The 21,054-nt window shown below is 41.5% G+C and overlaps 2 protein-coding genes across 8 annotated transcripts; one reads left to right on the top strand and one right to left on the bottom strand.

Moving 5' to 3' along the window:
- The first annotated feature begins 28 nt into the window (after positions 1-28).
- rbsn (rabenosyn, RAB effector) lies at positions 29-9,516 on the top strand. 3 transcript variants are annotated; one of them, XM_022249686.2, is made up of 9 exons: positions 29-166; positions 1,765-1,974; positions 2,601-2,753; positions 3,324-3,470; positions 5,360-5,521; positions 5,985-6,187; positions 6,661-6,731; positions 7,092-7,178; positions 7,323-9,516. In XM_022249686.2, the coding sequence occupies exons 2-9, from the start codon at positions 1,812-1,814 to the stop codon at positions 7,906-7,908; spliced, it is 1,572 nt and encodes a 523-aa protein (XP_022105378.2). In that variant the 5' UTR covers positions 29-166; positions 1,765-1,811; the 3' UTR covers positions 7,909-9,516. The 3 variants fall into 3 exon arrangements, with proteins under 3 accessions (XP_022105378.2, XP_022105377.2, XP_086992456.1); XM_022249685.2 differs by having other exon boundaries at positions 3,324-3,488; XM_087136330.1 differs by having other exon boundaries at positions 35-166; positions 1,723-1,974; positions 3,324-3,488.
- A 1,395-nt stretch (positions 9,517-10,911) lies between these two features.
- LOC110987191 (mitochondrial carnitine/acylcarnitine carrier protein-like) lies at positions 10,912-19,006 on the bottom strand. 5 transcript variants are annotated; one of them, XM_022249701.2, is made up of 10 exons: positions 18,128-19,006; positions 17,814-17,906; positions 16,809-16,936; positions 16,281-16,371; positions 15,397-15,520; positions 14,580-14,652; positions 13,744-13,853; positions 13,156-13,280; positions 12,746-12,824; positions 10,912-12,311 (listed from the first exon to the last, which is right to left on the bottom strand). In XM_022249701.2, exons 1-9 carry the CDS (start codon positions 18,269-18,271, stop codon positions 12,762-12,764), a joined length of 951 nt encoding a protein of 316 aa, XP_022105393.2. In that variant the 5' UTR covers positions 18,272-19,006; the 3' UTR covers positions 10,912-12,311; positions 12,746-12,761. The 5 variants fall into 5 exon arrangements, with proteins under 5 accessions (XP_022105393.2, XP_086992457.1, XP_086992458.1 ...); XM_087136331.1 differs by having other exon boundaries at positions 17,814-17,916; positions 18,128-19,003; XM_087136332.1 differs by having other exon boundaries at positions 17,814-17,916; positions 18,345-19,003.
- Between the last annotated feature and the right edge of the window lie 2,048 nt (positions 19,007-21,054).

Here is a 21,054-nt window from a genome sequence, read left to right as displayed (position 1 = left end):
GTTATCTCTTGGTGGCGCTCTCTTTGTCGTACGATGTCGAAAAATTGGAGGAAGGCTGCGCTTGCGACCTACCACTCGCGCTGGAGGACGGAGTTTCATTTGAAAACTTGGAATGAATGGGATCTTTCTGGCTTATTTTATCCACTTGATCCCACATCAGTCCTTCGTGAGTAACACTAACAGATCATTTACATTGGATACCACAGCTTCAGTTAGGGCTCAATTGTGGTTACGAAAATTCCCTGGCCAGTCTAGTCAAGAGTTGGAGATAGGGGTGGGGTTGTCCCTTGTGATTTGCAAGCATGGTAAAGCCGGTTGCTCGTGTTTTAATCATCCGTGTAATCTTGCTAACAAGACAAGCCATGCGAGTAAAACAGAAGTTTTCAGCCCTCCAATTTCAATTTAATTTGCTTTGCACCCTTCATGCCCTTGACTATGGCTTGGGCATGTTAGGGGAGGTTAGGCTTGGCCTTTTGTCAATCATACATGGATTGTTACTGACTGTAGGCCTACAATACCTGCTAGATAATGAGATGCAACCATGGAGGTCCTACTGACAACTGTACCTCCATGATAATAGATTGATATAAATTGCACTACTTTGGACCACGGAGTTGTTTGGACATACTAGATCATGTGTCAGAGTTTATCATGTTTAAATTTGTATGTTGGGCACAATCTTTCATAATCGTGAAAAGGAAAAGGCAACTTACTGATCATGCTGATGGTAGAGTTACATTGTATCAACAAATTGTGCAAAACACTGCAATATAGGCTATCAATCGATCTTGTACATGTAAGATAGGTAAAGATCGAGTTGTCACACGTTAACCAATCACACGCACCGTTGACCGTATGTTTTGCAGACATCCAGTCATAATGCATTATTTTTTGTTAAACAACATAAACAGCTGGATGGCACTAAACCTATACAATGTAATTTCTTTACTGTGGCCCAATAGTAATTGAATTGATCTTGAGAGAACATGGTTTCAGGCTCCCTAAAAAGTCCCAATATCTTCTTTTTCTATGTTTAACATCAAATGCCAAGTTAAATTGCTGGATACATGAATCTCACTCTTCTTTCCTAATCTGTGGCGCTGGAAGATTTTTAAAAGGAAATAAAGTCCAAAAATGCCCTACTCGCTGGGTCTAAATTCCCTCTTGTGAATACAACTTAACAAAAACCTGGACAACGTAAGCATGAACAACTGTTGGAACTAGACAAAGAGTTGATTTTAAAAACAATTTCCAGTGCCCCCCAAAAACTCACTGCACATGTTCAATTGTGATGCAAGGCAAAAACAAAAGCAAATAGGTACTGATTCAAATTTCACTGCCAAGTTGTAATGTCATTATCAGGTCTGCTTCACTTACATGTACTTGCAATTCTAAGATGGTGGAATTTGTTACATTTCATGCACAACAATGTCTAGGCCTTTGTGTCTCTCTGAGCCTGAGTGACCTCCTTATGCATTTTGTGTTCCAGATGTGTCCCGTAATTGTTTACCCTCCTTTTGTCTTTACATGGAAATAGCTTGGGGGGGAGATGCTTTTTCCTTTGATTCAGTACTTTGGGAGTTTTCTGATCAGGTCTACCAGTCTGGGGTCAGCATGAACCTTAGAAATGTTTCGGGGGTCTTTAGAGCTCACAGGTTCTCGGCGTACATGTACATGTACAGTAGGATTAGCGTGAAAAACATCTCTTGTCCCCACTTCTAGATTTCTGCATTTCAGCATCACTTTTGATTGATCTCCGTTCAGCTGTGATATAAAGAGACCAAACCTCCGCTGGGATTCATCAGGCCGTAATGTCAGCATCCGTGAGCGGGGAGGATACCTCCATTCGGGAGGGGTTCCTCTGTCCCATCTGTATGCAGGATCTGAACTCAGTCTACCAGCTGCAGGTACACTTTGAAGAGAACCACAGCAGTGAGGATAAAGCCCTGCTTCACCATCTCAAGGGATTTTTTGGTAAACGTTTGATTCCATTTACTGTAGTGGCAAAATGCCGGTGCATGCGTGAGTGACCTTTAAGCAGAGGGTGAAATGAAAGTCTATTTGTGTTTTGGCATCATCAGGTTTTTGTCTGTCAAATGTTAGATGGACTGACATGTGCATGTACAGTGTGACATCCACTTTTGTTTTGACAAAGTGCCTGTAAGTACATGTAGTCAGAAAATTTCTTACATCCAAACATAATTCCGCACTCTGTACGCCCTTGGTCAGTTGACTCTGAATGATACCTGGCTCATTGACATATTAGCTGTGAGTTCACAGAAATGAGAAGGCTGTGTTTTACCAAATGATTGTGGGAAATGTACCGGTATCACAGAGTTGTCTGCAAGATGCCTGGTACCAATACATTACTTGACCGTGTGATGGTACAGCTACACTGAACCATCACAACACGGACTGATTATGTACTGAAAATAAGGCTTGTCACGAACAACACTAGTGTCTAGTTGCAGGACTTCATGTTTCATCCTGCAGATGTCCCATTCAGAAAATATAAGAACACAAACATGTAGTCATTTTTTTTTAAAAGAGTTTTTGTTGAGTTTTCTGAAGTCCCGTCGCTTGTCTTATTCCTTTCAAAGGTAAAGCCAAGAGGCTCCTTGGGAAGACTGGGGAGCCTGCTGCGGAGGTTACGCAGGTCGAGGAAGATGAGGGAGACAGAAACACCGGGTCAGTGACGCTGACGTCAAGCGTCAGCGGCATCGATGATACGCAGTGGGCTCCACAGGAAATAGGTAGGGCAGATAAGCCTTTGTCTCCAAAACAAGGTCCTGCGCAAAGCTGGACAGAGTACTTATTCAGAAAAGAGCATGAGCGAAGAGAGCAAAATCGGTGGAATGTACGACATTAATAATACAAGAAACCATGTCATTTCTTGCTGCTTTTTATGGATGATTGTTTGGAGTAACCAGTGATTTGAGTAACCAGCGATAACGAAGTTGGGCCTGCGCCAAGTAGGCACTTGTCAAAGTTGGGGCAGTGGACAAAGTTGGGATGTAACACATAAAAGTCTTTGAATATGTTTGTGATCAACTTGAGGACCACACTTCTAGATATTGTAGGTTTTCTACAGTGTTATTAAAGTAAGGTGACTGTGATATTGTAGGTTTTCTATGGTGTTAAGTAAGGTGACTGTGATATTGTAGGTTTTCCACAGTGTTAAGTAAGGTGACTGTGATATTGTAGGTTTTCTACAATGTTAAGCAAGGTGACTGTGATATTGTAGGTTTTCTACGGTGTTAAGTAAGGTGACTGTGCTGTTACAGCTATGAATTTCTCTTTCGGTCAATTTGACATTGCCACAGGAGCCATGCGAGGCCATTATCAGTACTTCAGGGGTCAGCGAGGGTCGCACATTGACCGCAACACCGTGGAGACAAACAAACTACTCATACGCCTTGAGAAACTGGTCAAGTTCAACGCCGAGTGTGCCGATCCAGCCAAGCGTAAAGGTAAACGGGCAAGAAAAGGTATGGCCAAAATGTGTATCCTGTGGAAGGAATTTTTTGGATTGTTACAAGCCCTTCCCATAACTTGAGGACTCCCCAGACAGTCTCCATTTCAAACACAACCTCAGAAGTTTTTCCCAATCCTTTTCCAGTATGTCTCACTTTAAAAGATAGCATAATTTGAATTCAGGGTATTTTTTGTCCCTTCAGAATTCATGAAAAGATTTCAAACCAAGTAAAGGACTTGTAACAACTCTAATGATTCTTTCTTTGTCTTTGTCACGCTTACAAATATACACATTTCACTCCATGGCCTTTTCAAATGAATCTCTTATGTCCTTTCAGATTTGTTTTTCAAAGTACATGTATTTCTTACAGTTAGCAGGATGCAGGTTAGCTATGATCTGTTCATTCATGAAGCTTTGGTTCATCTTTAACAGTTCACAATGACCAGTTATAAAATACATGCATAAATCCTACAAAGAATAGTCTCTCACTTCCAAAAAAAAATGTACAGAGGCTCTTACCAAATATTGCTTAATCACTCACCATCTAACAGCGCTGACGCAGAAGAGTAATATATTTTCTTTTGTGTACTTTTGTTTCATTTCTATGATGAGATTGATGTGATGGAAGTTTGGACAATACCCGTGTGCCCCCTTCAAAAGTTCTGCCTACTAGAATGCCTCACATTATAGGCCCGGTCTCTCTACTGATGACGTCACACTTTTTTTACTTGTGCATTATCTTATGGAGTCAGTGGGGGCCCGTGGCCACAGAGTACGATATAGGAATGCACACACCTAAACAATGTGTGGTGTCATCGGTATAGAAGTCAATTCAGCCTTCAAAATGCCTCTGTATATTGGTCAACCCCCTCCAAACCCAACCAACCTCACCAACTCCAATCGGCATCTCATGAGTACTTACAAGGCTGTGTATTACCCATGGGTGTGGTGCCCAGGAATGTAACTTTTTAGGGTTTTTGACTCCAAATTTGTGTATTTTTGGAGGGCTAGATGCCGCTACTTTTGTACAAAAAAGTGCAAAATTCATAGCCATTTGTGAGAGAACTCATGCATTACAGTCTGCGAAAAGACTCCACTAGCCGATGAACCACAACATGTGCGTGTACATTGGTTGTTTATTTCAAATCATGCCTGCCCGTATTGACGCCACTGATTTCCCCCTACCTGAGTTCATTGGAGTCCTAGGTGCCTGCCAGCTCACCAAATATCCCCTAACATCAAATCATTGGCTGTGCTTTCTACATTTGTTTGTTTAAATAGAGATTTTTTTTACATGTTTGAAACATACAAGAACATTTTCCTCACACATTCGCAGTCACGGATACAAATGCTGTGGTGACCTTTTGAAGGACAACTTCAAACTCATTTCTTTGTTCTAGTTTCTCTGCGTGTTTCAATTTTAGGCCTGTGTAAACTTTGAATAACAGTGTTAACTTTTTCTCATACTTCTTGAAAAAGTGTACCGTGCTATCAATGGTTTCGTAATGGGCTTAACTAATTAAACATTTTAATCTCATCTAAATTCCAACCAGTGGGCTTAACTAATTAATTAATTAATCTATCTAAACTCTGACCAAATTTTACCGCACTGGACTAAGATACTTTTTGGTTTAGTGAATGGCTAACTCGTGCATAAATGGAGCTGCCTGATGAGCATGGTGTTTGGAGCACTGATGGGGAGCTTGTTATGATGAAACAAGTAATCACGTCTGAGTCCCGGAGGACTCAACGGGATTTACAGCTCAGTGGCTACAAATAATTGTTCATTTGTCAAACCTAATAATCACAAAGGGGCGCTCTGAAATTCTGTTGGTATGCAGGTTGATCCATATTGAAAATATTTTAATGTTTTCCTCTGGTTAGCCTTTGAGAAGACCGTCGTGCCTTGGAAGGAAGACTCCTCTGTGAAGTTTTGTCCATTCTGCCTGGAGCGATTTGGTCTGTCCCTGAGACGTCACCACTGTCGTCTGTGTGGCAACATTGCCTGCTCAAAATGTTCGGATTTCATGCCCAACACAGTTTGTGGTGAGATAGAGTCTGTTTTGGTTGGAGTATCTAGGAGGTTTGGTGGTTTGAATGTCATAAAGTGAATGTGAGTTCACTGATTCCCTAAGAAATGCCACTGATGGAATGGAATCATACAGGGGAGACATTGAGTTTTATAGAAAACAGGCCACTTCAAGAGCAGAATTTCGAGGCTCTGCTTACTGCCAGTGAAGAAGCTTACCATTAATTACCACTCTGCAGCTTAGCTCTTTGGCTTGGCTTAAGCACCTGCATGGATCCTGTAGGTTTGTGTTCTCAGAGACCACGTGCAGACTTTTTTCTAGTGCTGGCCCAAAGCTCAGAATCTAGTATGGAATCCACAAAATTGGACCCTGCTTGGGGCAGGTGCTCGGTGATGTACTCCGTTGCGAGTTACAACAAAATACGTTACTTCTCTTTTTAAAATGACTGCTGGAGTTTAATAAGGCTTTCTTACCTCCAGAAAACTTGCTGAAATCGGAGGAGGAAATACTGAGGGACTACCAACGGCAGCAGGCAAGGAAAGATGAGGGAGCAGATGGGAGAGAAGACGAAGACATGAGTGGGACACTGAGAGTCTGTAAACACTGTGATCAACTGCTGATAATGAGACTACAGGCGGTCAGGCAGAAGGTCATCAAACCTACCATTGTATTACTATACGAGGTAAAGAATTTGAGCTTTTGTCAGCACGGGGCATGTTCAAGTACCAGTTATAGTTAGCTGTAGTTTAGTTTTGCTAACCTTAACTAGCCTAGTCAACTGTTGGGAATCAAACCCTGGTACACAGTTCATTTGTCAATATCCTTGTTGGTAGTAAAGTATATGGGGAACCAGTGACATGAAAATTGCAGCAACCTTGAAAGCAGAGAGTGTCATTGTGTCATTGAGAGTTCAAAAGAGTCCAACTAGGGTTGTTTGTGAGGAATTGTGTTGCCCCTGCAGATTACTAAAAGGAGATTGGCTAACAAGCATAGTTAGTGCTGAACTTGCCTATGTTTTGTAATGTATTGGTTTTAATGAAATATTACTGACCTCTAACCTGTGACCTTTAGTTGTATTTCTGTTCGGTTAGGCGGTATCTTATTTTTCTTGTGTGTAATTGTCATCAACTGGAAATTTTCTTGTCTTCTTTTTAGAGGCTGAGTGAGATGGAAAACCACATCATTGCACAGCTGTCAGTGTACAATCCAAAGGTTGAATCACTGCTGTAAGTGTTCAATGAGGTTTGCCTTCCAAACCTTCAGTCTAAGATTAAAAGATGAAGTGACAAGTAAAGCTTAACCAGTTTGTCTGCTTTGTTAATTGTTTGATGGTCTAGTGATTGCTCTTTTCTTTAGAAACTGTCTTCAAACTCCTTGCTTCATGCAGGGTTAAGATATGTTTGGGAATGAAAGATTTTATGGGGATAGATAAACTGGAAAAAACCAAGCAAGACAAGTTCCATGCTGGCTCCATTCAGCTTCACACCAGTTTCAAGAGTCAACTAATCTTGTCAGAGAGTAAAATGTGAAATCTGTTCAGGGAAGGAACTTTGATTGCACCTGCTTTGGTTCGTTTCTTTGTTCAGGTCTGGAAGCTCCGGTCTCAGTCGGGATGTGCTGGAGAGAGAACGTACCAAAATATTGCAGAACTTTGATCTTAGTGACACGATTAGGTGAGTTGAAAACCAGTGCTTTTGCAGTGCTGCTGTTGCTGTGGAACCCATCTCTCTTTTATCAAGTCTTCCGAACTTTGCAAATATTTATATGTTTACTATATAATTTCTGTTAAAATATAATTTTTCCCCCATAAATTTTAGCAAGAAAATATTGGGCTTAGCTACATCCACCTCCAGCTCCACCCAGCAGAGATTGTACCAGAAGATCCGCACCCACTGCACCCTCTTCCTTCAAGCCAACATGCACACCATGGTCACCTTGCCCACGAAGGAGGAGCTGCAGAAACTGCAGCAGGAGCGGAGGGCTGCCATCGCCCGCCGCATCCAGGAGGAGAAGGAGGCCGAGCTGGAGGCCCAGCGACAGGAACGCCTCAGCCAGGAGAGGAGGGAACAGAGGGCGCTGGAGAACACCAAGAAGGGCCACGTCCGCATCCCCAGCTGGCCGCTGAACCTGAATCTAAACCTAAACAAGAGCAAGCAGGACACCTCCCCAACCAAGAGCAGCACGGGGGGCGGGGCCAGGACATTGGAGGGTGGTTGGAAGCCGTCGGCCATGAGCGAGGCGGAGCTGATGGCATCTTCGGACAATCCCATGGTGCAACAGATGAACATCATCAGGAATTACATCCGTCAGGCCAGGGAGATGCAGAGAGCGGACGAAGTCCGGATGCTGGAGGAGAATTTAAGAGAACTAGAGATGGAATACAGGAGACAGTCAAGGTTCTAGAACTGAACTGAAAAGTTGCCGATCAAACCTTGCCTTTTACAGCACTTGAACTGCTACAGGAGAATTTGTGAGTGGCTTTTAAGAACCTATAAAATCAATTTGCTTTGTTCCGGGCCAAGATTTTTATCAAAGCTTCCAATCGAAGAGGGAGCACCTTGTTCATCAATTTTGTTAACATTGACCAGCTGGTAACCTCTGTCTATCAAGACTGTTGCCTCTTCTACAACTTCTAACCATTTCAGAGTGATCATGAATGACAGTTACATTTCAGGGATTTTGCCACAGAGGATAAAAAATGAACATGTTTTGCATAATTTGGCCCTGCATTAAAACAATTTTATTAGCCATTTTAGTCATGTTCAGTGTTCTGTTTTTGACTGTCTTATTTAAGAGTACATATTGCTCTTCATTTGCCACAAAATCACACCTTCACTAAAACTACAGATAGTCATGTTCATTTATCAATTATCAAAATCCACATAAATACAATTACGGACCTTTTTAAATTCGCAACACAAATGTAATTTTTAAAATCATGGACTCTGGAATAATTCTTTCTTGCGTGGCACAAATAGCTATCATTTATACGTATTGATAGCATCTATTTAATAACATTATTTAGCGATTTTTAATTTCTATTTACATTTTAAAATATTTTTACCCTAATCTTGTCACAGTACCATAGAGTATTTATTACCTTATCATAATCTGTGAAACTTGGATGTTGTTCAGTGCCTTTTTGTCAATTTCATCACACAATTTACCTGCCGCAGCAACTTCCCACCAAGCAGAAAATGTAAATTATAGTCAACGAAAAGCTGTGAAAGGTGTTTGAAATGTCATTTGTACATGTACACCCAAGTCCTTTCCTTGCAAATGAAAACAACCAATAATCCCTCTTTTTCGTGTATCTTTGGCCAGGTTTACATTCTTCTCAAAATGTCAAATGAGAAATTATTCGCAAATAAATCACAATCCTAACCAAAAAATTTAACATCTAATGACATTATGTTACATACTTGTTCTGTACTTGTCAGCCCAAAGCTGTTCAACTGTATCATGCCAGAAAAATATGGAAGGGCTACGTAGCACCGTGATCAGAATGTTGACAAGAATATAATATATAATCAGTGCTCTGAAATACATACATATTTCAGAGCACTGATTATATATTATATTCTTGTCAGCAGTATTATGCTGTGGGTACTTTGAATAGAGCTGTCTATCTGTTAAAAGGTCACGGAGTGACAGGTGATAATGTGATGAATTTGTAAGAGCCAACTGTTTTTGCAACGCACCACTTCCGTGTATCTTTCCTTGGGCTCTTTCTTTTGTATCTACTTTCCACAAGTGTCTGAAGTATTAAGTAGAAGCATTCTGATATTCAGTGTTTGGCTTGTGTTGTGTGGAAAACTCATGAACATTCCAAGGGAGCGGAAGGTTTCTCTCATGTTACGGGGATTCACCTGTTGCAGGTGCAAATTGTCCTATTCCATTATCTAACTGCATTATTGTATTTCATATAGTGTATGTGCTTAGTGAATTGAAATTGTATTTTAAACACCGAAATGATGCTTAACAGTAATAAATGTGACTACAGATTTTTAAGTGAGTTTTTGGTTTGAGCTGATTTGAGCTAAAATTATGCAATGAAAAATCTGATGTGTTGCTATGGTGATTAGAGAATGATTCGTTGACCACTTTTGCAACTTAACATTCCCAGGGAAACTAAAGCTCTCAGTGGCTTGAATCCACTATGGAGCTGCCCCACCACTGGTGCTTGTGATTCCTTATTTCTTCTGTGGCTGTTTATAAATCCTGTTCACCCAGAAAGCCGAGCTTTCACTGTCATGTGAAGTAGTTTCACCCCAACATGCATACGCTTTCCATAATCTTTTATTAATCTCCATGAGTGCACAAAATGAGAGCAGAGGTAGGTACAGTTTTGTGAGGTGGCAGATGGAATGGAACGTTTTATCTGTCAATGAACACAAACATGCACGAACATGAAACACTGTTTTGTGCGCCTGAATAAATTCTGAATAATCCATGCAACACTAAAATGCCAACCTGAATAAATCCCAACATCACCTACAGGTTGAAGACGGATTATCTCCTGTGACCTTGGAACAATTTACGTTTACTGAGGAATTGAATTGCTACTTTTTTCCTGATAAATATTTGGAGCCATGCCTTGCATCAAAATATGGAGGAATGAGCTCGTCCTTCCGTGATTAGAACAAACAATGGCATGATATTTAATGCACAACTACCAATATGAAAAGGTAGGCCTACTTTATCCTACCACATCTCTGACACGGTTCATAGTGTAATTTATGTTAAAACCCCACATCGTCCCAGGGCCCAGGCCTTTTGTATGCAAGGGACTTGACCGAAGTGATACATTGATGAATATGACGTCACTGCGGCCCTCTTCCATGTCGCCATTGTCCAATGATGCCGTCTCTCCCGCTTCATTGCTCTTGTATTCAGTCTTGCAGATTTAAACTTCACTCCAAATACAGCTTTGAAGCTTGATATTTTTTGAGTTTTTACAATGAAAAAGTTAGGCAAGGCATCAAATGAAATATATTCTTATTCACCCGCATTTGGGGACAGTTTTCTTCATCACATTTCAAGTCGTAATCATCCTCATCACAACCAAATGCCTGCAGCATCCCAACTGATTAAACCCCGGTGTCCTTCCCTCTTCATAGTCACAAAGCACAGTGTCTCGAGGACACCTCTCATCAGCCAAATTGTAGGCCTTAATGAAGGCCACTCTTCATATGGTCCTCCCCAATGGCAATGCCCAGCTCGGTGGCTCATGGCATGGGGTGATTCGCCATCTCCATGTTGCCCTGGACGCATTTCTATCCCCCAAGCATCTGACAGTGACTGGAGAGGCCACTGAGGAGCTGAAACCAAGAGATGCGGGATGAAGTGCATCAATGCAGTCATCCAAATGCAACCTGGGTACAGGACTTCATCAGCACGCTGACAAAATTTTGACCACAAAAGATTTATTCTGGAACACTCCACATCCTTTGAAATGAAAGATTTAACATACATGTAGATGCAGACATATCATTATAATTGCAAAATTGCATCCATAGCCCTGGCTGATATGAAATTACATAGTTGACGGATAATTTAAAATACAGTGTAAGAAATATATAGACGTATAGCACTCAACCACGGCAAAACGCATTAGCATTTCACCAATACGGTTGGCCCTAGTGAATTCAGTTCTAAAACCTGAGAGATAACTATATTTGTGTAAAAAAATAAGTCTCTCTAAAAAATATTATATGTTTTGAGCACTGAAGATTGCATAAAAACAATGTCATCACCAACAGCAAACCTACACTACATTTTCCACACAATATGGTTGGCCCAAGTGAATCAACTTGCACTCTAAAATCTGGTTAATTCCTTGCCTTATCAACCATAATTATGACAGCAGGTCGCCATCACCCATGAAAACAGAGTACGACTTAATCGCTGGGAAAGACTGGGTTGACCTTTCCTATTTTGAGGTGAAAGCCCCCGTCCATGTTTCAACAGTCATCGTAAATCAAACTTGTGAAAAAGTGGAGATCAATATGTGAAAGAATACCAAGAAAAAATGGGGAGCTTTTTTCCAAACTGCAACTCAAATGAGGAAATCCAGGAGTACCAATTTACACACGACCAAATTAGTAGATATTCACAACAGTACAGGGATATCAAAGCAATGAGATAAACTTTTCATAAAGTGGTGGCTACCTGATCCTACAGATCTCTCTAAACAGTCAGGATCTTTTGGTCCGGAGGCCAGACAATAAAATCTGCAGTCATGTTAATTACTTTCAGGCGCTACCTACAGTTAACCCCAAGAAAAGTTCTCTGTATAAAATTCATTCAGCTTAAAAATGGAATACAATCTTGTATTTGCACGTTAGCAACCAGCACTACTTAATTTGCCAGTAAATGAGAAATTTCCACTTCATTGGAACATTTACAGTTCTCCACCCAATAAATAATAAATAAACAAAAAAGAACTCTTCTTTTCTTATAATACTGAGACATGAGCAACTTACGATAAAAGAAATAGAACAAAGTCCACTGGATCAGATAACGTGCAGGGAGGCATTACCTCTTGATCACTGACTGTGCTCCATCTTCAATTCCAAGGGAATCGAAATCATGGCATGGCATGAAATCAACCACTTTGCAAAGTTCTGCTGCTCATCTATATTCTGTGATTACAGTCAACAATCAACAGCTTTTTAACAGTCCGATTCTGAACTCATGAATACCTCCTGTATTCTGTCTCCAGTTCTCTTAAGTTCTCCAGCATCTGACTTTGTTCTTCCTTTCGTCTTCTCAGCCTAAGGGATGCAATTCCTGATGAAGGTCGTCTGCAACACAGAAAAGTTTATACCTGTAATTCATGCTACTTTACATTGTGACAAATCTACAAATTCCTGCTGAAGAGGAGTATTTAACCAGTGTGTGTAAAACTGTGCTCTGAGCCCCTTGTTAGATAAAATATTAAGGGGGTTGCCCCTTCAAGGGGTCTGGCAAAAGACAAAGACTACTCGCGGCAGTGAATATATCAGAGCCCTTAGTATTGTTGTTTTTCCATCGATGCCATGAAAGACAAATGAATTGTTCCAATTCAGAAATTCCATGAGTCAAAAATCTGTCTAAAGCACGACTAAAAACCTTCAAGATGTGTCATAGAAAGTGAATTCGAGCACGTGCATCGTATATGATGTTGCATCATACAAGCATGTCCTCCTAGATTATTCACACATGCGAACAGTAATGTATCATGTTCATTACTTATTACCATGGCAGTGACGCCATTAGAAAGTGGAAGTCGCCCAGATGAGGAACTTCATTGCAAGTTCATAGGTGAGGAGACAAACCTGTAGAACAGGAAAAACAAGAAAATGTACAGACAACTACGGCACATTTTGATTTGTCAAAATGTTGAAAAATAGGGGTGTAAGAAAGCACAAGCTTTATTAATGTTGATTAGATGTATTTTCATCAGACTTCCTAGGCTCTAGAAATGGGAATTCAAAAGACAAATAATATCTTCAAAAGCACTGGCAAATGAGATCTTTGCCGTCTTTGTTTGAATCGTCATAATTTGTGTTTGTTTCTTCGGTTTTTGGTTTCGGCTTGAGTTTTGCGTTGTGTGTATGAGGGTGCTTTCTTCTCATTCCTTCGTTCCCACTCTCTGATTTAGCTCACCGCGCTAGCTGGGAATGCCCTAATCATGACGGGCGTGATACCCTTGAACAGTGCAGGGAATCCCTCATTCTTGATTAGCCTTGGGAATACGTCACGGATGCCTCGAGGATACGTTCCTTCGGGGGCTGGTTTGTGAGAAATTAAAAAATGGATGATTGACACATGCAATTCCTTTCACGTTACTTCCTCTGCAGAATTTATCAAATGCATGTTGGGCTCCCATGTCTGCAGATGCCTAAAGAGGAAAAAATAGTGGAACACAGCATCGCTACGCCAAAATCCCCATTCACAACAACTCAACCCAAGGAGGTTGACTCCATCATAATCTTTCAGATCCTCTTGTCAATGTTGGTGCCCTCTCATCTAAGTGGTATTTATTAGACATGTTACGATCAAAAAAAGAACCAATGTCTCCAGCATGTCAATTATGTTATTGAAGAAGAAACCAGGCGTTACTTTCACATTTTCATGAGCTCACAAGCCATCCCATAATCTTTCAGATAGATTTGCTGAAGCCCACCTTTGGCTGAAGGAGGGGCCCCTCAAAATACATGAACACATGCGAAAACTGTTTCTCTGTATGATTACCTGTCTGTATTCTGGACTTCAGATTGTCCGGTGCGATAATGGCTAACCACATAATAACTCCAGCCATGCCACCAGCAAAAAGTATGCGTAATGGGTTCAAGTCCTCGGGGCTGAAATAAAACAGCTCTATTAAAGCACTTATATGTGACATACTTTTGCACAAATCTAGAGGAGAAAGAAACAGGTGTTTCTCACTCATAGTGCATTGGATGTGACCATAAATGAAGGGGACATGAGTACAATAGTCTCAAATCAACATCCTTTATTACTACATGTAAGACTGAATCCTGTCAAAGTAACATCTATTTATTACTGAAACTGGGCCAAGAAGGAATATCAGTTTTCAACTTTTACTGAATTAAGCGTTGATTCTGAGAGATGCACCGCTGAAATCCAGTGTTTGCATACAGTTTTACCACAAACTAATTCATGTCCTCAGCATGGATTAGTGAGTCTAATAACCCTGGCCCTCCAAGATACATCGTACTTCAAATTCGGCAACGTTTAGAAAGCTTCTTGAAGGAATGAGCTAGATAACCCTACACTCTACAAACATGCCCCAATTCAGTTCCGCCTAGTATAGGATTTGGGAAAAATTCAGGATGGTTCCGTACAATAATGCCCCAAGGGTCACATAGTCAGCCATTTTAAAACTATTAGAACATCCTAATGCCTACAGTTGGAACTTTCTACGAAATTCAGAGCATTACAGGGTGCATGCCACGGTAATCTTGTGCAACACGTAATAAAAGCAAGTAAGAAATTTTCTTGTGAAAAATGCAATGGGCCAAATTTGTGATCCGTAAAAGCAGCACAGAGTGGTTCGGATGACATACCTTTTACCCGCTGGCGTGAGTGAAACTTTGACCCATTCGTATACCAAGAAATACAAGCCAGAAGTAGGTACGTCTGTGCAAAAAAAAAAAAAAAAAACAGATGGAGAACAGGCAAGAGACAAGTGGCGATTTGGGTGATGGTGTCACAAGGGTGACAGTCACCAAAACCCATTTTTGACTTAAGGGCCTTGCAAAGAATCTTTTCACAATGTGCGTGTTCATTAATTTTCATTAGGATGACAGGATGAGTGGTACATGTACATCAAAAGGAAGAGCTTGGTTCAATTTTTAATCCCCCTTGAGCAGAAGCACCCCCTCATCAGTTGAAAAGAGCCATGTTGGTGGGCAGTGTTCATTTTGCTGGCAATGACGTGTGCATTTCATAGTTGTTTGTGAACCAGCAAGTGCAGTTTCGACCAAAGGAGCCTCCATTGCTGGAAAAATTTCACCCTCTCTTGGTCCAGCTCGGGGCTCATGACCAGAAAACTGGCCTAAAGACCCATTTCGTCAGATCTAGTCACATGTTTTAATGCTATGACAACTACTCCATATGGCTAGAAAAGGGTTCTCTTTGTTAGATTCATACCATTGCTCTCACTACAATAATTAAGATTACAAATGCAAGAATTTCCTTTTACAGCAATCATCTTTTCCATCTACTGTAGAAGTACTAGTCATGTTCTAGCAATGAGACTTTTTTGGATGCAAACAGGAGTTTCACTAGATTTTCAATACAAAATGTTCACGTAGCAGTCCAATGATTTCTGGCAAAACACTTCCACAGATTTGCATGCAGCTGCTTGTACATTCCACTCACCTCGAATGAGCGTAATGGCCGTCCCTTTGTACAATCCCCTGAAGAGACCTGACTCCCTGTAGATCTGCTTGCCACAGTCTAGGGGTCCTGCGTACTTGGCCTTCTCGGTCGACGCAGCTTGAATCTGAAAGCAGTTAGCAATCAAACGGCTGCAGCTATTCTACATGTTTGAGTGAGTCAGAGGAAGTCTGAGATGACTGCCTGGTTCCCAGCATTATTGGGAGCAACCATGTCAATAGAAGGACCACGGACAGTCCAGCTGCCTCCCCTGGCATCAATACATTGCAAAACAAAGAACGGCATGCATCAACCACCAGTACCCAAAAAGGAAGTTGATTTTAGATGTGATGGGTGCCCTCAGTCGATCATGCACAGGGCACATACCAATGGTCTCATGTGATGTGGTCAAGCAAAATAAGTCTCTTGTCGGCCCTAGCCAATTTATGGTTATCACTCATGAACACAGTATCAACTTCAAAGCAGAGAAAAACCACATATCAATATTATTGTTGGTACAAAAGTTAAGGAAGTCTAAATACGGAAGTTACATTTTAGAAAATTTGTCTCCTAACAAAAGACCCATTTTTGTCTGACTACATCACACACATCTTATTTAAGTCAGTGGGAAATATCAATTGATTTAATAAACAGAGATGTTCTCTGCACAACCAGGCAGCCCTTCACATATGACAATGAAGATCACTGGTGTACAATGCCATGGCTGTTCCTGGGTGTAACTTAGGTGCTTGCAAAAGCTTTATCTACTGGCTAGCTGCTTCTTTCATTTACATGTGTTGCTCTTGCCTGCAGAGCACGTTCCTGGCAAAACCAGACTTCTTCCCCGCGACATCATCTTTCAATCAAGAAGTGGAACATTGTCTCACCTGTAGAAGGCATTTAATGCGCTCTCCCGGGGTAACAATGACTGTGGTAAATACACCGGCAAGCATTCCTGCTTTGAATATCTGATCATACCTATAAAACAACCGTTACAGACACAATAAATGGGGTGTAGCACTGCATTCACACGAGCATACTCAAGCTTTTCACGTCACAGCACCCTGTTGGTCGAAGAGGCACGTACCGCAGAGAGCCACCTGTCCCAAGTGTTGCACCACCACTGGACTGGCCTCTAATTCTAGCTGCCAAATATTGTCTTCAGCTTCAAATTCCCAAGAGAACTTGTTTTGCTCTCAGCATAGATTACAAGTTTCTCTTTTCTTCACTCGGCCAGTTTCAAATTTGATATTTGTTTTGTATGCAACTTATTTTTTCTTCCCTTTTTCTTACTACATCGGGAAGTTAATATGCATTTGAAGCAACATGGAGCAACAACAGTTCATGGGTTGGAAGAAGTTCCAAGATCCACCAAGGTGCTGATTTCTTTGCACCTGCACACCGTGCACACTCACCCATATTTCCCATCTGCTCCTGGAGTCTGAAGCTTCTTGCCAATACTAAAGCCAGAGAAGAAAATAGCATTCATTGGGGTCACTCCCAGCATGGGGGTAACCATGCCCTTGTAGAGACCATGAAATCCCTGGGAAAAAGAAAAAACCAAACCATTTGACTCATCGGCAAAAATTTGGGGGGGGGGACTGTTTTGGGGGAACGGATTAAGTCTGCCAGGATTTCGCTTTGGGGATTTCATTTTCTGTAAACATGGTAAAGGTTTCCATAAGTGACCATACTGATATAAAAATATTCAAGAAATTTGTTCACATGAGAAATGACGTGTATGACTTTGAGATGAAAGCTACTAGTATCATGAATTTGGTGACAATTGTACTTTGCAGGCTGCCCCCATCGAGTCTAGTACCACGGCATACAGTGCTTTAAACTATGGTGACAATTTCGGGGGCACACGGGTGTACATTTTTCCAAGGGGAATCACAAGCGGATGAACTACAGCCCTCACATAAGATGTGTTCATTTCAAAATTTATGAAGTTACACAGACTTGTGCACATTTATTTCTTTTTAAACTTGAAATTCCTCAGGGTAATAATACGTGTATGTCAAGACTGGACATGCAGTTGGAGTAAACAGAATGGTTAATTTAACTCAGGAAAGCAAAGAATATATTCCTCAGGTAATTTCTGAATCTTCTCCCATAAAAGTTGATGTTGCTATGGCCATGAGAATGAACATCCTGGATTTTCATCCAGACAATTTGGAAAACCCACGACGAGGCTTTTTTTCATTTTTTTTCTTGGGTGTACATACCGCACATTTGTACACAGGCGCACTACGAACTTCCGATTTACTTTGCACTGCAGCCATTTTTTGTTTTTTAACCATTCCCAAGGGAAAACCAACAATTTTCTGAAATAAAAACTTTTTGGAAAATGCGGGCAGTTGGCAGAAATCCAGGCGGGATATTCATTCTTATGGCCTGATATGCCTATCTACATGTACCTCTTTTGTGACAGTTTTCTTGGCACAGTCCCATGCTCCTCGGTAAAGTGGGGCAGCACCTTGGACCGGGGTGGGCTGGGTCTGAAGCCTGACCTGAAATTCACTTGAAAATTTGCAGCATTGAAATCATTTGAAATCTCTGAGTGCGGTGGACTCGGACGACGAACCCCACCATAGCTCCATGACTGGAGTAATGAACCTCATGAAGAGGCACACGTACACCATATACCCCCAGAACTAAGGGGTCCGAGGTCCGCTCCTCTCCCACGAGAGAGGGGCGGACGTCGAACACCACAGATCTGGGGGTAGCCTACCTTGATCGTATCGAATGGATGGCCAATTGCAATTACGCTCATTCCACTCAAGCCGCCGGCTATGAAGCTTTTAACGGGACTTACAACATGATTTAGGCCTACTTCTCCAGACATCATGAAAATAGTGGGTAAATTTAACAACATTTACGACTAAGAAAATTATAGACTGGAAGCCTAAAAGAAAATGTTGGAAACGCGGTCCCTGCGAGTCACATACTCAATCCATTCCTCCGTGCTGGGGCTGAGAGTAGAGAGCAACTCCTACTGTATCCGCAAACCCTCCAGAGGACACATCACGCATCGCGTGCATCCAGCCGGCCGCTTATGTAACTTGCTGACGTTGCACGTCGCACTTACATATGTGCACGGTTCGCCGAAAAGTAACAAACTACAGGGGGATTGTGAATTTGGGGACCTGTTCCTATAATAGAAGGGAGAACTACGTTTCAACTTTTGGATTCCCCTAGGTAGATGACCGTGACATCATGCTCACTAACTGTATGGCTGATATTTGAAAGAGGGCAGGGTTTTGAATTTTTAGGGACATTTTGAGGGGAAACTGTGGGTGTTTTAACACGACACATGGTACGAGAGTCTAGGCCAGGTGGACTCCCTGACCGTACCGTACTGCTTTACAGAGGGAGTCTAGGATATTAAGCCTTAACTTAAGGGCGCAAAATCGGGCGACAAATTTTGTAACTGAAATTTTCAACACCTTATCCAAGGAGCCAATTTCACGTCTGTAATTCCTATGCATCCTTATCTCCACAGCTGGTGGGTTAAGAAATTCGACACATCACCACCAAAGACAAAAACGGGAAAATAAAGTCGGACTAACGCCTGATTGCTATTGTTGTGGACTATTTTCAGCCGTTCTGTGCAGTGCAGTTCGTAGAGTGCGCGCGCGCAACTATTCGGCGTACGAGATTCCGAGCTGCGTACACGCACATGAAACTACTGTACATGTTCTGAATGGAACCAGCGAAGCTGAAGTTTTGTAACGCGCAACGTGGTTCTCAGCCACCATTGGTCTCCGTGCCGACATTTTACACAAAACTTCGGGCAGGAGGCGAGGCTGTGGCGTGACGTTGGTGACGGTTGGCCGAGGTATACCTGCACGCCAAGCTGAGGCCTCATACAGCCAGTACGGGAAAGCTAAAATTCCTGATTTGTACAAATCCTGACCATTTTTAAAGCATGTGTTATATGTGTTAACAGGTGGACTGACAAAAAGTGCCCACACAATTCGATAGAAGTTAAGGGACTTCACCGGCAGTTCCGTGTCGAGGGGAGTATGATCCAGCAAGCCTACTTTGGCACATTTCTGTTGCTAGCAATTTACTCATATCTGTTGATTTGTCCCTTTTAAAAGTTATAACGACTATGTTTTTTAGAGATGGAGAACTTTTCCAAAATGCGCAAACACAGATAAGTATTTTTTAAGAAACTAGACTGATATGAAAGTCAATAACAGCGAGTAATCATGATCTCTTGGGGCCTGAATTTAAAAACGAAAATCACCTATTTTTGAGATTTTTTAATATTTTGAAATTGCACATTGTTGGGGATCCATCGCCCGATAACCAGACAGAGCTCCAGCATGACCATAAACGTCAACCTCCCAAGCCAATGAATTTTAAGCCCACTGACAAAACTGTTCGGCAACATTTCTTCACTGGTGAAAAACATTTACAAGAATATTGCAAGACACGAATTTCACGTTCACGAATAAAAACGGAAAGGCCGATCAACAGCACGATTTAACGCACGTGCGCGCGCATGCCTCTAGGCTGCATCGTGTTCCCAATCAGTCTTGCCTGTTCATCGCAATAATCATGTCAGCGATGTAATCCTCCTTTTTATTCCTCAGTTATCAAGATAAGTTAATGTTTCATTTTAATAAATATCAGATCTCTGCAATGTTGTGTATTTATACATCTTTAACCAATAAAACTACCCCGACAAATTCAAGTTAGCATGCTTCAATGAGAGATCGTTGATGAACGTCTTCCCATACCAAAACCCTGCATATACAAAGCCTTCTACGCTAACAGGGGTTATTCTTATAAAATAGCAGGTTTTGTCGCAAATTTATGTTTATAAACCGAAATATAAAGTAGAACAAAATATGAACATTTTAGGGGTAGTCAAAAGGGGGTTACAGAATTGGTCAGTCGGGCCCCGATCCGACAACGGAACTGCATTTTTTATACCGACAGGCGGGTTAAAGCCGGGTACCAGTTCTGGTCTATGTGTAGCAGGTGTGCAACATACCTTCACTGGAAATCGCGCACGCATAGTGCGTGCATGCAGCCCGGATTCCTGTACGTCCGTGCACTTTACAACTCGAGAACGGATGAATTACATGTACATGTACGTCTACAAAAGTATAACGTTGTCTCTCACTTATCTTCCTCGATTTTTCAGTCAGTGGTTCGTTCTGAAATCCTTAAACCCCCTGACGGATAGAAAAGGCCTTGAAGAACTTGCAAAGGTGAAAAATTAGTTTCTTCAACAAGGTAAACCAAGAACAGATTAGAACCAAACTTGTGGTCGTTTTGTACACAACTTTTTTTATCCTGGACGTCAGTCGTAATGAAACGAAGAACCTGGGCTAGGCTACGCGCTATGCTCACGGACGTCATTTAAAAAAATATGACGTCCGTGGCTATGCTAGGTAGAGTCAAATTTGCATGGCAGGGTTATGTCTAGTAAATTCCCATTTTCTCACAATTTACTATTTGAAATTTCCCCCAAAACAGAGTCAGAGCAGCTCAGACAGCGTTGCCTTTGGTTTTTGGGGGATGACCAGTTTTGCACAGATTAAAAGTACAAATCTTGGGTTCCCAAATTCATAATCCCCGCTAAGTTTTGGCATTTTTCGTACGTGACATCGTACGTGTCTATCAACCTCTTTCCCGTAAAAG

Source organism: Acanthaster planci, linkage group LG04, assembly GCF_054643075.1.
Source record: "Acanthaster planci isolate LZ-2023a linkage group LG04, COTS_SCS, whole genome shotgun sequence".
Classification (NCBI taxonomy): Eukaryota; Metazoa; Echinodermata; class Asteroidea; order Valvatida; family Acanthasteridae; genus Acanthaster; species Acanthaster planci.
This window is presented reverse-complemented; position numbering and strand designations above follow the sequence as displayed.

Excerpts from the sequence above, each read along its gene's own strand:
- rbsn (XM_022249685.2), top strand. The coding sequence starts at position 1,812 with ATGTCAGCATCCGTGAGCGGGGAGGATACCTCCATTCGGGAGGGGTTC. Across the intron at positions 2,754-3,323 it reads GTGGGCTCCACAGGAAATAG|GAGCCATGCGAGGCCATTAT; the intron begins GTAGGGCAGATA and ends ACATTGCCACAG. Across the intron at positions 6,732-7,091 it reads CCAAAGGTTGAATCACTGCT|GTCTGGAAGCTCCGGTCTCA; the intron begins GTAAGTGTTCAA and ends TTCTTTGTTCAG.
- LOC110987191 (XM_022249701.2), bottom strand. The coding sequence starts at position 18,271 with ATGTTGTTAAATTTACCCACTATTTTCATGATGTCTGGAGAAGTAGGC. Across the intron at positions 15,521-16,280 it reads GCATTAAATGCCTTCTACAG|ATTCAAGCTGCGTCGACCGA; the intron begins GTGAGACAATGT and ends AACTGCTTTCAG. Across the intron at positions 13,854-14,579 it reads CTCACGCCAGCGGGTAAAAG|CCCCGAGGACTTGAACCCAT; the intron begins GTATGTCATCCG and ends GTTTTATTTCAG.